The 12893-nt window shown below is 31.6% G+C and overlaps 2 protein-coding genes across 2 annotated transcripts; both read right to left on the bottom strand.

The window, feature by feature from the left end:
- Window positions 1–247: 247 nt before the first annotated feature.
- On the bottom strand, window positions 248–946 carry LOC107467260 (peamaclein). Its single transcript, XM_016086298.3, has 2 exons — window positions 742–946; window positions 248–656 (listed from the first exon to the last, which is right to left on the bottom strand). The coding sequence occupies exons 1-2, from the start codon at window positions 827–829 to the stop codon at window positions 472–474; spliced, it is 273 nt and encodes a 90-aa protein (XP_015941784.1). The 5' UTR covers window positions 830–946; the 3' UTR covers window positions 248–471.
- A 2499-nt stretch (window positions 947–3445) lies between these two features.
- Window positions 3446–9994, bottom strand: LOC107467504 (protein DWD HYPERSENSITIVE TO UV-B 1). Its single transcript, XM_016086624.3, has 10 exons — window positions 9806–9994; window positions 9368–9434; window positions 8941–9194; window positions 7856–8435; window positions 7099–7737; window positions 5932–6372; window positions 5511–5705; window positions 5177–5233; window positions 4566–4628; window positions 3446–4300 (listed from the first exon to the last, which is right to left on the bottom strand). Exons 1-10 carry the CDS (start codon window positions 9835–9837, stop codon window positions 4217–4219), a joined length of 2412 nt encoding a protein of 803 aa, XP_015942110.1. The 5' UTR covers window positions 9838–9994; the 3' UTR covers window positions 3446–4216.
- Window positions 9995–12893: the final 2899 nt, after the last annotated feature.

Below are 12893 nucleotides of genomic sequence, written 5' to 3'. Positions count from 1 at the left end.
ATGTAGAATCCTAGGTATAACATTCACTATATGGTTAATTATTTGACGCGATATATTTAGCCACCCAAAATTATTGATTATTTCTTAAATTTTTCTACATAATTTTGTGTCTCTTACAATTTAAGTATAAATCAACTTACAAGTTCATTTGTCACTGATAAAGAAACTAAAGTTTGGTCTATTTGCAAATTGCAGAACATCAAACATCATGAAGAGAATTTCAAAACCGGGAGAAAACCTTCATCAATTATTATGTCAAATAATAATTTATTCCTCATAAAATGATTAAAAATCTAACATCCAACAAACATTGGCATACTAACAAGAACACTTGGAATCAGGAGGTGACATATAAACACCAAACCATCTCAGATAACACTACTCCTACAAGCACAAAACACAAACACATACAGATACAAATAAACACTAGTATTCTTATTCTAAATATATAATTGATGAGTTCATAATTCTTCAAGGGCATTTGGGCTTTCCCTTCTTGTTAACCTTGTCCCTGTAGCAAGGGCATTCGTGCTTGTTCCCATAGGTGCCAGAAGGAACACATTTGCACTCTTGGCAGCAAATCCCACAGTACTTTAAGCACCTGTCTTTAACCCCAGCAACAGAGCACCTATCTGAGCACTTCTTCCCGCAATATGCTGCCATTGAAAGAAAAAAACTCATTCAACAACACAATAAACAAAGTAACAGATCTTGGTTAGGTACAGTGACTGTAAATCTTACATGCATCTTCGTAGGCAGTGGCTGGTTCCAACAAAGACGAGCTTAAAAGAAGAAAACAGAGCAGCAGTGTAACAAAAATAAGCTTCATTTTTTTTTTCACTTGCTAAGTTTGGTGGTAAATTAAAGTATGTTAGAAAGTAGAGGAATTCAGCAAATGTTGCTGGCTGGAACCTCAAGAGGGGGTGGGGGTGTGTATCAATGTTACAAGTGGATTTATTTATACTGATCCAGCTTCATACATGGCGACAAAATTGTTGTAACGGAATAAAATATTTTGGCCACAGTAAAATAATAATAATAAAAAAATTCACTTTACCCTAATTTGTACAATGTGTCATTAGATTTTATCAACTTTTTATAGCGTCTATTTTAAGATTTTTAACATCTTTCCTTCTAGTATATTTATATACAAATATATAATAACTAATTTAATAATTAATTTTTTATATATAATATTTTTGTTCTTTAAATCATTATTTCTTATTAGCCCAAAAAGAAGAAAAAGAAAAAGTTTACTTTAATTCTTTTTTTAATACTTTGAATCATATATATATTTTAATCTCTACAAAAATGAGTGCAATTTCAAATTAAAACCCTTTTTTATGAAAAATAAAAAGTTTATTTTCATTAACAATAGACAAAAACATGGCAAATAGTAGAAGCATAATTAAAAAAAAATCCTTCAGAGTGATTTTGTACAATCTAATGATTAAAAGTTACGTAAACAAATTTCATAACTTAAAAATATCATGTTTAATTTCGCATTATAGTCAATTTATAATTATTTCTAAAGGTGTGCAGTATCACCAACTGAATTGAATTAGTTCGTCTAAACTCAACTTGATCCAATATAATAACACTATGTTAATAAATAAATAAAATACAAAAAAGGATTAAAAAGTTAAAAATATTGAAGATTTTAAAAACAATCCACAAGTTAAGTGAAAACCTAACTGAAAGCCATTAAATAATTTAATTGATTTGACTAAAATTTTATCTAACGATTTTTAACTATCAACTTTATATAAAATCGATTGTACCTGAGTTTTCACCACAAATTATGATACGTATAGAAAACCAAGTATGCTTAATACGAAACACACCTTCGATCTTCGAAATAAATTAGACAATACATTCATATTCATATATATTTAATTATTTATCTATAGGAATGAAATATAAAGATTCTAGAGAAAGCAGGAGTAGTTGGCGCTTCATGGATGATACAATAAATATTACAATGAGGCGGTGGATTGTATTAAGCAAGAGGAGACAGCCTGCGATGGTTAATGAACTGCCCACGCGTTTTCTGCACCTACGAACCTTTCTGCTCCCTTCCTTTCCCTTTTGTCCTCTTCCGCTTCATTCTCACTCAATTACTTACCAACTTTTTCAGGATCTTTCATCTTGTAATATTTTTTCCTTCAATTGTTTGAACCAAAATAATGATATCCTATATCTAGATATACCTTCACAATACAAACACCAGTCGTCTCAAGATAACATAACGAAAAATCTAGAAACCATCACAAGCGCACATGGGTTTCCCTGACTAAGCAATAAAGTAGTATGATCTCTCACAACTTTGAAACACCTTTGAACAAAAGCAAGAATTGCACATATTTTAGGCTTTAGCACTTCCTGTTTTGCATTAACAACAATAAATAAAAGTGACCACTTGTTGTCCCTACAGCACAAATTCATTTAACACTTGTGTATTAGAGCCATACAGCTAGCTCACACATGAAACTTTATTATTATTATTTATTACAGTAATAGAGAATGCAGGGCCATTGAAGAAGCTTAGAAACCGTAGTGTATTTCCACAAATATAGACCTCCGGGTGAATAATACTTGCGTCTACAAGTTGGAATTTCCTACTTAACTCCATAGCATTCTTTGAGATTTACAGTTTTTATTATTTTAATTTTTTAAATTTAAAATTTATTATACTGATTCTCGAGATCTAGCTTTAAACACCATCTTTTTCTTTAGATCCTTTTCAGCATCGAGTCGACGAAATGTTAAGTTAGTTTTAACTTGTCACGTTAGACACAAGACTAAATAACATCGTTTTATTTTAGCGTTTAAACAAGACAAAAATAAGATCATTTTAAAGAATGTGAGGAGATAAATCGATTTGCACATCATATAAATTCTTCTTTGTTTTTTTATTTTTGTCTTATTTAACCGCTAAAACAAAACAACACCATGTAACTTTAATGTCAGCGTAGTGAGTTAAAGCCAACTCAACACTTCATTCGCTGACTCAATGCTAGAAAGGCTCTAAGGACTAATATGATACCCAAAATTAAATTTTGAAGACTAATATAGTAAATTTTGAATTTAAAGACCGAAATAAAAAAAGCCGCGAATCTAAGGAACTATTTGGGGATTTAGTTTGGAATCTCCACTCTCTGCCAACAGTTGTACTTCCCATGTAAACATGGGATTTCAATGTATGGCAAAGCAGCAGAAAAATTAACAACAAATAAAATAGCTAACAGTTATACAACATTCAAGCTAAAAATCACAAATAACACCAAATATCACCTCCTAATTCAAAATGTTAGGACAATAGGATGTCTATATCTCTTCCCAATTATGCATTATGTCCTTAATTTTTCTTTTAAAAAAAATCTGACATACAAATATTATGTTAATATAGAATCTAAGAAAGAGTCGCACCCCAAAGAGTGTAATATATGTAATTAAACCTGATAATTATATCAGTAGCTGTTTTCACAGTTTAAACCTATAACTTTAAAATCACACAGAGAATATTCAACCCTTACTCTAAGACTCCCCTTGGCATTATGTACATAATTTAAACTTAAATAACATGACACTAAATTGCTCATACTTAAAATTCCAACCAATCTATTTCTCAGTTACTCAATTTCACTCAATTTTTTTTTTCTTTGTGACGTATGTATTTAATTAGCAGGTCAAAGTAAAGGATAAAATTTAATCAATTGAATTTTGTTTGTAGACGAGCTTCATATATAAAACTATGACTTAAACTCCAAAATAGTTCTTGAGATTAGCCGTGTGGATTAAACTAGACTACGAGATCTCAGTTGCACCAATTCCATTCTTGATATAGGCAAAAATATACTGCGTTAGTCCATAGTCTCATGAGGAGTCACTTGACGGAAAAACTTGGGGGTTAACATGTTATACTTTTGCCAATATTAGGGACCAAATTGGTGTAATTGGGATTTCGATGACTATTTCAATGCATGGGACCAATCTGAAGGACCACTTTGGAACTTAATGAAATTAAATTAGTCCCAACATATCCTAGGTTCTAAGGACTTCTAACAATGGCATAAGAACTTAAACCCTCGCGTCATATCTGCAAGCAACTATAGTCATTACAAGATTTACAAGGAGGAGGAGGAGGAAGTTTGAATTTACACTAGCTGGATAGTTACATTGCGAGAACGCAAAACTTACTGCCTTGTAACCAATATCAAGCTCCCATACTTTGGAATGCAAAAGGGCGTTGCTCATCAAAATCATCCTTGGTATGGTCAACAGATGCTAGAAGGTTAATCTGCAAACATTGACAATAAAAAAATGGGGTGAAAATTGTAAAAGTGAATATTTCCTTTCTCCACCTTTTGAGTCTTAAAATGGTATAATGAACAAGAAGGCAATTCTCAGTTTGGGAAGTAACAAAAAAGACTCAAAAATAATAAGGAAAAGAGTAACACTTTACTATCTATCTAATGATAAAAGAAAATGGAGAAATATCTAAATTATTGAAGTACAAATACATCTCCATAATCACATGCACTTTAAGAAAACAAGGGACAAACCTTGACAATCTCAGACTTGGAGCCTGGGCGCATGTAGGCCGCTAACACACTCATATTGAAGTCCTGCATTCATCATTAAGTAAAAGAAACAAGGAAAATTCAAATTAACAATACACTGTGGTACTATATCCCATTTGATAATAACAATAGAAAAAGAAAACTTGTATAACATGAGTTAGTTCGCAAAAATATAAAATAACTACTTCCTGATTTTTCAGCACAACATTTACAATGCCTTGCAGTTCAATCCTAGGAATCTTATAAAAAGTTGCTAATCACACAGAAAGCAACCTTAAAAGAACCTTAATATTTTTGTTCACAAGAATAATAGTTAAGAAAACAAAAATTGATGACATGCATAAATTCAATAAAACAATAATTGCAATAATCATGCCTTAATGGAATTTCATGAAACAGAAGGCATCCAACTAAAACTTCAAGGCACTTATTGAATGTATAAAAGAGATACCTGAAGAGATCACACATGGGAAACACAGGAGAAAAAATTACATTACAAATATGAATGACTGAACTATTGAACTACTGTGGCATGACAAGATCACTTCGGCATAACCATGACAATCAACAGGTATAAGAAAAACAGAACCTACCCTGAAAGGATCACCCCTCAAAGATTGAACAAACATGGAACTTCCTAAGCTTCTTCCCTGCATAGAAAGTAAATGATTAGTACAAAATGGAAGAATATTCAATAAAACATGCACATTGGTTAGTCATTTCTGTGCATCTCATTGCTAGCTTAACACATTTCTTGTTTGGCATGAGAAATAGGAGAGACGTAAACACATAAGGTTGGAAAGTGAATGTTAGCTTCATAAATGGCCCAGCCCTATCATATAAAAATATATATTTTCCTCTCTTGTGACTTTTAGACAAATCCAGAACAACCAGCAAAGCAGCACACTCATTTGAAGATAGATGTACCTCAAGTGATATATCTCTCAAGCGTCTCCCTGTTTGAGCACAGCAAATACGAACAGCATGTTCATCACAACTCCCACTTATAATGTAGTCCCTCCCATTCATGTAATATGAACGGGTGTAGTTCTGGGAACTTCCAGTGGAAGCAATATCAAAAACCAAGTGAAGCCTACCATCAACAGCCAAAAGTTGTCTAACCTGCAAAAATTAACAATCGTCTAATTAAAATATTTATTACAAAATAATTTTTCCCAAATGAAAAAGCGACAAGCATATGGACAGTCATTTAAAACTTCTGTACATAGAAACCAACGGTTTATCTTTTATTAAAGCTGAAGTGGATTTCAAGTGATATGCATAACCTATCCAAGTAACATCATATGCAAAACAGAGTATCTAACCATGCTAAATAAGTAGAAGTTACCTCATTATCAACTGCTGATGCAAGAATATATTGGTCATCTGGAGAAAAGCAAACCATCACATTTCCTCTAGAGCTTGAAGCAGTGAAGCAAGGATGTATCGGTTTCTGTCTCAAGTCCCACATCTTGACATCATGATCAAACGAGGAAGTAGCGAAAATTGACGGGGAATGATTTGCAAATTTGACAACATTAATATGCCCATGATGCATATCAGTGAAAACTTGTAAGCGCTTTCCACTGTTGATGTCATACAGAGCAACATTCCTTGAGTAACCACTTGCAAGGAATAGTTCATCCGAGGCATTAACATGAACAGATGTCAACTGGTCAAATTCATCAAATGTAACACCACTAGAATTTCCATATACGCTAGTTCTTGTTTTAGGTGTCTGGTGGATGTTATACAATTTCAAAGAACCATTGTCGGAACCTGCTATAAGCTGACATACAACAAGAAAAGACATCAACATCATTCCCATTCAAACAAAAAACACATGATTGGCATATTATCTAAGACTAACTAAAAGTAATGGATAGCTCACTCGATTAATACATGTTATAACTTATAACGAGTAATCCTTACTGCCATAACGATAATGTTAATAGAAATATAAAATAGTAATGAAATAAAATTATTATACTTTTAACTATATATAATAAAAGTAATTATTAAATATATAAATAAATACTTCTTTCAATATATTTAAAGTAAAATTAATTAAACTATTACATTTGAAATAATAGACTTTTGAATATTTATATTAATAAGATATATTTTCACTTTAAATTACATCTTATTTTGTATTTATTATAATTTATATTAAAAATAGCAAATAGGAAATATCAAATATATAGTAAAAAATTATATATTTAAAAATACTTATATTTTATATTTAAACAGAAATTATATTTTTATTTGTAATTTCCGTTTTACTAGTTTTATACTTTTAATATAAGTATATGCATATTTGTAATACAATATCTCAATATAGTAACATTCAAACACTATAATATTAAAACTTTTATCGGGTCTCATAATTAGGCATACAAATATACAATCACGCCAAATCCTATCAGGCTTGTTAAATGACAGTCAACATTCTGTTACATGATGTAGCTGCTACTAGATAATATGCATAATAATTTTCCATACATTAAGCACATACCTTAGAAGGGTATTTCTTGAGCCAACAAAGACCCAAGACACTATTCATTGCTCCAAGTGATGGGATATAACTCACAACATGTTGATTCTCATGGTTGATGACAACTACTTCACCATCTAAAGTTCCAAAGACCATCAAGCTGGAGTCAGATGGATGGTACTCAAACTGCCTTGGACGTAAGCTCCTGTCCAAATTACATTCTGACAGAGAAAGGGGATGCAAGGAAGGCCAAGTTGAAGACCCCATTTTAGCCGCAGAAAGTGATCTAGTATAAAAATATTGAGAATTTCCAGAAGGACATGATGGCAGAGACTTAGAAGTATGCACTTTATTGTGGCTAGATTTTATTTCCCGTGTTTGTAAGATACTTACAACACTCTGTTTTTGCTTCCGTCTATACGGAAGGTATTCAAAGTGTTGAGGAACTATTTCACTAGCCCTTTCCCTGTCAATTTTTCTGATAGGCAGATTATCTAAAATTTTCAAATTTGGTAGTGAGGCTATCATGAATTCTCTATAATGTTTCTCATAGCATATTGGTGATGTATGACAAGACATATACTTCATAGAAACATCGGCAATATTCCCTGAAAAGGAACCTTGTGATGACTCTGCTCCATCTTCTTTTTGTAACATGAACTGCCAAAATTAAAGATGAATAACGATTTTGAAGTAATAGCTTTAGTAATGCAGACATCAGAAACTATATAATAAAGGGGCTCTTTATGCATTTTGACAGTAATCATTTTATGGATACCTCATTCTGAAAAGGTAGTTGTAAATTCCACCCCGAAAAGCTATCTGACTGCCAGTATCTATGATTGTGGTTAGTAAAGTCATCTTCACTATCATCTGACGAATCTTCAACCATGCTTTGAATATTTTCATCAAAGGAATAAAGCCTTATCAATGGATCTTCAGCACTTAGGTTAGGTTTTGTCAGTTCCCTTGTTTCAGTGCATAATTCACCAACAAATGGAGCTTTATTTAGAAGGCTACAATCTGCAGTGTCATCTGACTTCCCACTGCTCGAGAGAAGAGATATTCCAGCATCATTGCAACACTGCCAATACTGAAACCTTAGTTCAATCAAAGAAGGAAGCTTAGAGAGAGCTGCAACAGTTGTCCATAGATTTGTAATCCGTGTCTCACACATCGAGAGGCACATTAGATGGGGCATGCAATTAAAGCATTCCTCTTGGAAACTGGTAAGCGAAGAACTGAAATCAAGACTAAGGGTGTGCAAGTGCATGAACTCCCCCACCAAGTTCAGCTTACGGAAATGTGAAAATTTCAATGTCAAAACTTGGCATGCCAAACCTCTTTGTGAGATATCCCTAATGAAAGCTCAACATTAGTCATGAAGCACCATACGTGACAAAAACCTAAAATTCCATAAACTGCATCCATCAAGTTAACGTCTCCACATAATAAATGAACCATCCATGTTTCAGATAAAGAGCTAAACCAAATCAGTATATATCATCAACAAGAATAAAGCAACTCATATGGTTATGTAATTTGCCAATGTAAATGCCAAAGGTAAACCTACTACAGAGAACAGAAAATCATAAGTTCCCAAAAGTGCAACAATATTATAAGCAGGGATGATTCATTTTATGCTATAGAAAGGAAAAGAAATATGCTAAAGTTCAAACAATGATTTGAAAAACTAGATAAAGCAGAAGTGGCAAAACCCAAAATATGAAGGCCCAACATGGCATAGATATGTAAGTTCATACTGCATCTTAAATTCTCTAAAATTGTAATATAAAAGTGACTAAACAATCAGCAATTATCTCATCTTCACAAAGATAATCCATGACAAGCACCGTGATATACCGTAAGAAGTCCCTTCCAACAGACAGATCTTGTAGATTGACTACTCGAAGCTTTTGTTTAATAGCACGCATCAATGATAATGCATATGCTCCATTTAATACACATGCTGATTCAGTACGTACATCAACAGCTTCGATTTCGGAATTATCAAGGTCCGTACATATATCAAGAAGTGGTGCAAAGTCAATATCCCTAAGGTCATCAATTAAAATCTCCAGGCTGCAGAGTTCATGGCAGGACTTTTTTCGCTCAGCCTGCACAATACAGGTGTGGTTTAGCTTCTTACTTCAATACACTGTCCCCACGCAGGGACCAGCAGTGACCAACAAAATTGAGAGAAGAAGCAAAAGACAAAATGCTGTATAATAAATTACAGTTAAAAAATGGTTGAGAACAAAATTCTAATACAATTAAATAAACCACAGACCTTGAACAGGCTTGACAAAATAGCAGTGTTAGGCAAAACGCCATGTCTCCTGCAAGAATCAGTATAGCTGGAAATAGCAAGACAAACAGCAAGTTCATTAGTAACGGAGGGAAGAATCAAATATGGTCAACGAATTGAATCAAAAGCATGTGCAAAACCAAGCTTGATTCCGATAACAATGAGCACTGTATGCATAATATCAGCTACAGCTAGATGAAAATACAGTATCATAACATGATATCATTATGCAAGGACATTGATATTCATATTCACATAATTTTGCAGAAAACATGCAACTAACCAACAATTACGCTTCAAATAACCGACCAAAAAAAGAAGAATAAAAAATGAATTAGAAAACACATACAACAACTTCTAAGAACACAAGCACGAGCATAAGAGCCCAATTTTGGTTTGATGAAAGTGTGCGTAGCGTACCTGTCTTCCAAGGTTTGGATGTCTAAAGCCATGGATGGTGATCGAGCTTCGCCTTGTGAATGAAAAAGCTTTCCGATCAACTGTTCCACAAATCAAAGTGGAAAATGAAGACGTGGAACAGAATTGGATAAGAAAAACAACGATTTTTCAACGCAAAAGCGCAGGTTGCGGTTCATTGAACTGTTTTCTTTTTTCTCTCTTCTTTTCTTCATGCCTCCGCCAGGTTCTCCTTTCAGTCGGTGAGGCTTCTGAATTTTGGGCCTTTAGCCCATGAATCTAGAGAATGCCATCGATTATTGGACCAAATAAGAGCCCATTTATAGAAGTTAGAAAATGAAGCCCAATATTCTTGTATATATTTTTTAGAATCTAATTATCCCAATCCAGCCCAATATACGTCCCACGAAAAACATAGGGGTCTCCAATCCGAATGAGAGTTCAAGTCCAAAAAACTATCCGAATGAGAGTTTCTTCTTAAAACTTAAAATCTTACTTGGAAATTACTAAAAAAAAAAAAAATCTTACTTGAAATAATACATTAAAAAACTCGACAACCAGCAAAATTTATTGCTTTTTACCAACACTTTTAGTTATTAATCAAATTTCTTTAGTACTGAGAATTCCTTTTTTTTTTCGTCTTTCATTTCCCTTGATAAATATATCTACTAGAAGAACACATTTACACATTTGTTATTCATGATCTTAAGATCAACTTAGGGTCCCCAATCCAAAACAAATATATAAAAAATGGTGAAAATCCAAGTGCAGTCGACTTCATGTGAAATTGATAGTTGAGAGTCGTTAGATGAAAATTTAGTCAAATTAGTCAAATTATTTAACCGCTCTCAATGATCAACTTCACGTGAAATCGATTGCATCTGAATTTCTACCATAAAAAACTTAGGATCAAATAAATTCAATGACATAATATAGGAATCTATATGATTATTGTAAGTGAAAAGGCAGACCAAAAATATCAAATAAAAGCCGTTAGTAACATTTGCCTGTTCCCTTTGTTTTAATTAAAACTGAACTAAATTTACTCAATCTCAATAAAAAATTAGGATGTTTTAAAAAGGAGCAAGAAACAACAGGGTTTAGTTAGGTTACAAAAATATCAAGGGCTTAGCATAAGCCATTGAATGTGGGATTGAGACTTTAAAATCCAAATGCCAATTCTGTTACTCAAGTATCCAACCTTAATGGCCCCTCCATTCCGTCATTTCAGACTCGACAGCTACAAATTATTTGTTTTAAAAAGGTAAAAATAACAAATAAATATATAAAAGAAGAAGAAAAAGTTGACCACCCTCCACTTTTAAATGAGGTCCTCCTTGTCATTGGTCTCGTTGCTCTCTTCGTATGAGATTAGTTGTAAAGCTGACCCCACCTCTTCATTTGTCAAGATCAAGAGGATGACCCAATTGTTTAACTAAGCTACCTATCATTTATATAAAAGAAAAACTAGTCAAATAGAAAAAAGGGTAAATTACAAAGATATAGCTAACAAAAATAATCTAAAAAATATCGATAACAAATATATTTTTAAAATATTTAAAAATGTGTTAAAAATAAACATATATATACATATTTAAAAAGAATTTAGAGATCGAATAATTTTAATATAATCTTTTACACGCATAATTCGAAAAATAAGATATGGTTATTTTTAGAATTGATAATTTTGTAAATATTCTAAAATTTTTTAAAAAAAAGAGATTTAGAGATTCAATTTTATTCTTGTTTTATATGCATTTTTTTAAATAATTATCCAAATATTTTTACAAAAATTTGTATCAAATATATAAATTATTTGTCAAATAAAAATGTAATTTTGTTATTATTTTTATCAATTTTTAAATATTTCAAAAATTTATTTACCATTTGTATATTTTGAAGTTATTTTTATAAACTATATACGTAAATTTTTTTATTTCTTTTATATAATTTATCCAATAAAGATTTTATCTCACTCGAGTTTTTTTTATTTATTGATTAGTATCCTAACTTTTTGTCTAAACATTAAATAATCAGTAGTATTATATGAATGTTGCCTTATAAGTCACTCATTAGTCATCAAATGTAAAACTCATTGTTTACTTCAAGTGTAAAATTTAATATTACAGAGAAGAATTTAGCAAGATTTTATATCACTATATCAAGATATTTCTTCTTCTTTAAAAAAAAAAGTTACATGAGTGATGTTTTAATCGTTTAGGTTGAGGTTAATATTTTTATAATGATATCTAATAATTTACAATTTTATTTTCATATGAAAATAGGTTCACCCAAATATTTATGCATAAGACGAAATTCGAATCTCCAACACTTGTTTAAGTGGACAAATGAGTTAACTACTCGACTAACTCAAGTCGATTGTATTTCATTTAGTTTGAAGCGATGAAGAATGAGTCCAGTATCTCTGAACCGTGCATGTCATGATATAATGATATTCTTTTGGGGCAAAATCTTTGGTGCACGTGCTGTGGCGCGTAAAGAGGAAGGTTGCTGGGTAGAACATTGGAAAGTAGCATATGGTTTGGGACCCAAACACAAGGCACACTCTCTCCTTTATTGTATCATAGCTGATCCATGTAAATTATTAGTCTCTACACTGATTCATAAAGCAAAAGAATGGAACTGAGAACATGGATTTTCTTTTATGCTGTTATGGCCAAAACAAGAAACACATAGTTAGCAACAAATGGGAAAGAATAATTTAACATGGCAGTTGAAAGAACTTGGTATGTAGCTCCAAACAAATTTCTTCAACAGTGTAGAGGGAGTAGCTAGTGACAGCATGCAGGCATTTGAAAATGGAAATATATATTTCTTTTAAAGATAAAATATTATGAATGATTTAATTATTCTATTAGTTCTTATAATTTTATTAAATTTATAATTATATTTTTATATTTTTTTCTTTTTAATTAAGTCTCTATACTGTTTTTAATTTTATAATTAACTCTTTTTCGAGTTAAAATATTAAATTAATAGAATATTTCTCCCAAAAAATATATAGTCAAAATTCTAATTAAGTTTTTAATTATAAATACTTTTAATTTGTAAAAAAATATTCAATTAATTC

Source organism: Arachis duranensis, chromosome 9 (assembly GCF_000817695.3).
Source record: "Arachis duranensis cultivar V14167 chromosome 9, aradu.V14167.gnm2.J7QH, whole genome shotgun sequence".
Taxonomy (NCBI): domain Eukaryota; kingdom Viridiplantae; phylum Streptophyta; class Magnoliopsida; order Fabales; family Fabaceae; genus Arachis; species Arachis duranensis.
The sequence above is the reverse complement of the archived record's forward strand: the minus strand, read 5'-3'. Positions and strand labels throughout refer to the sequence as shown.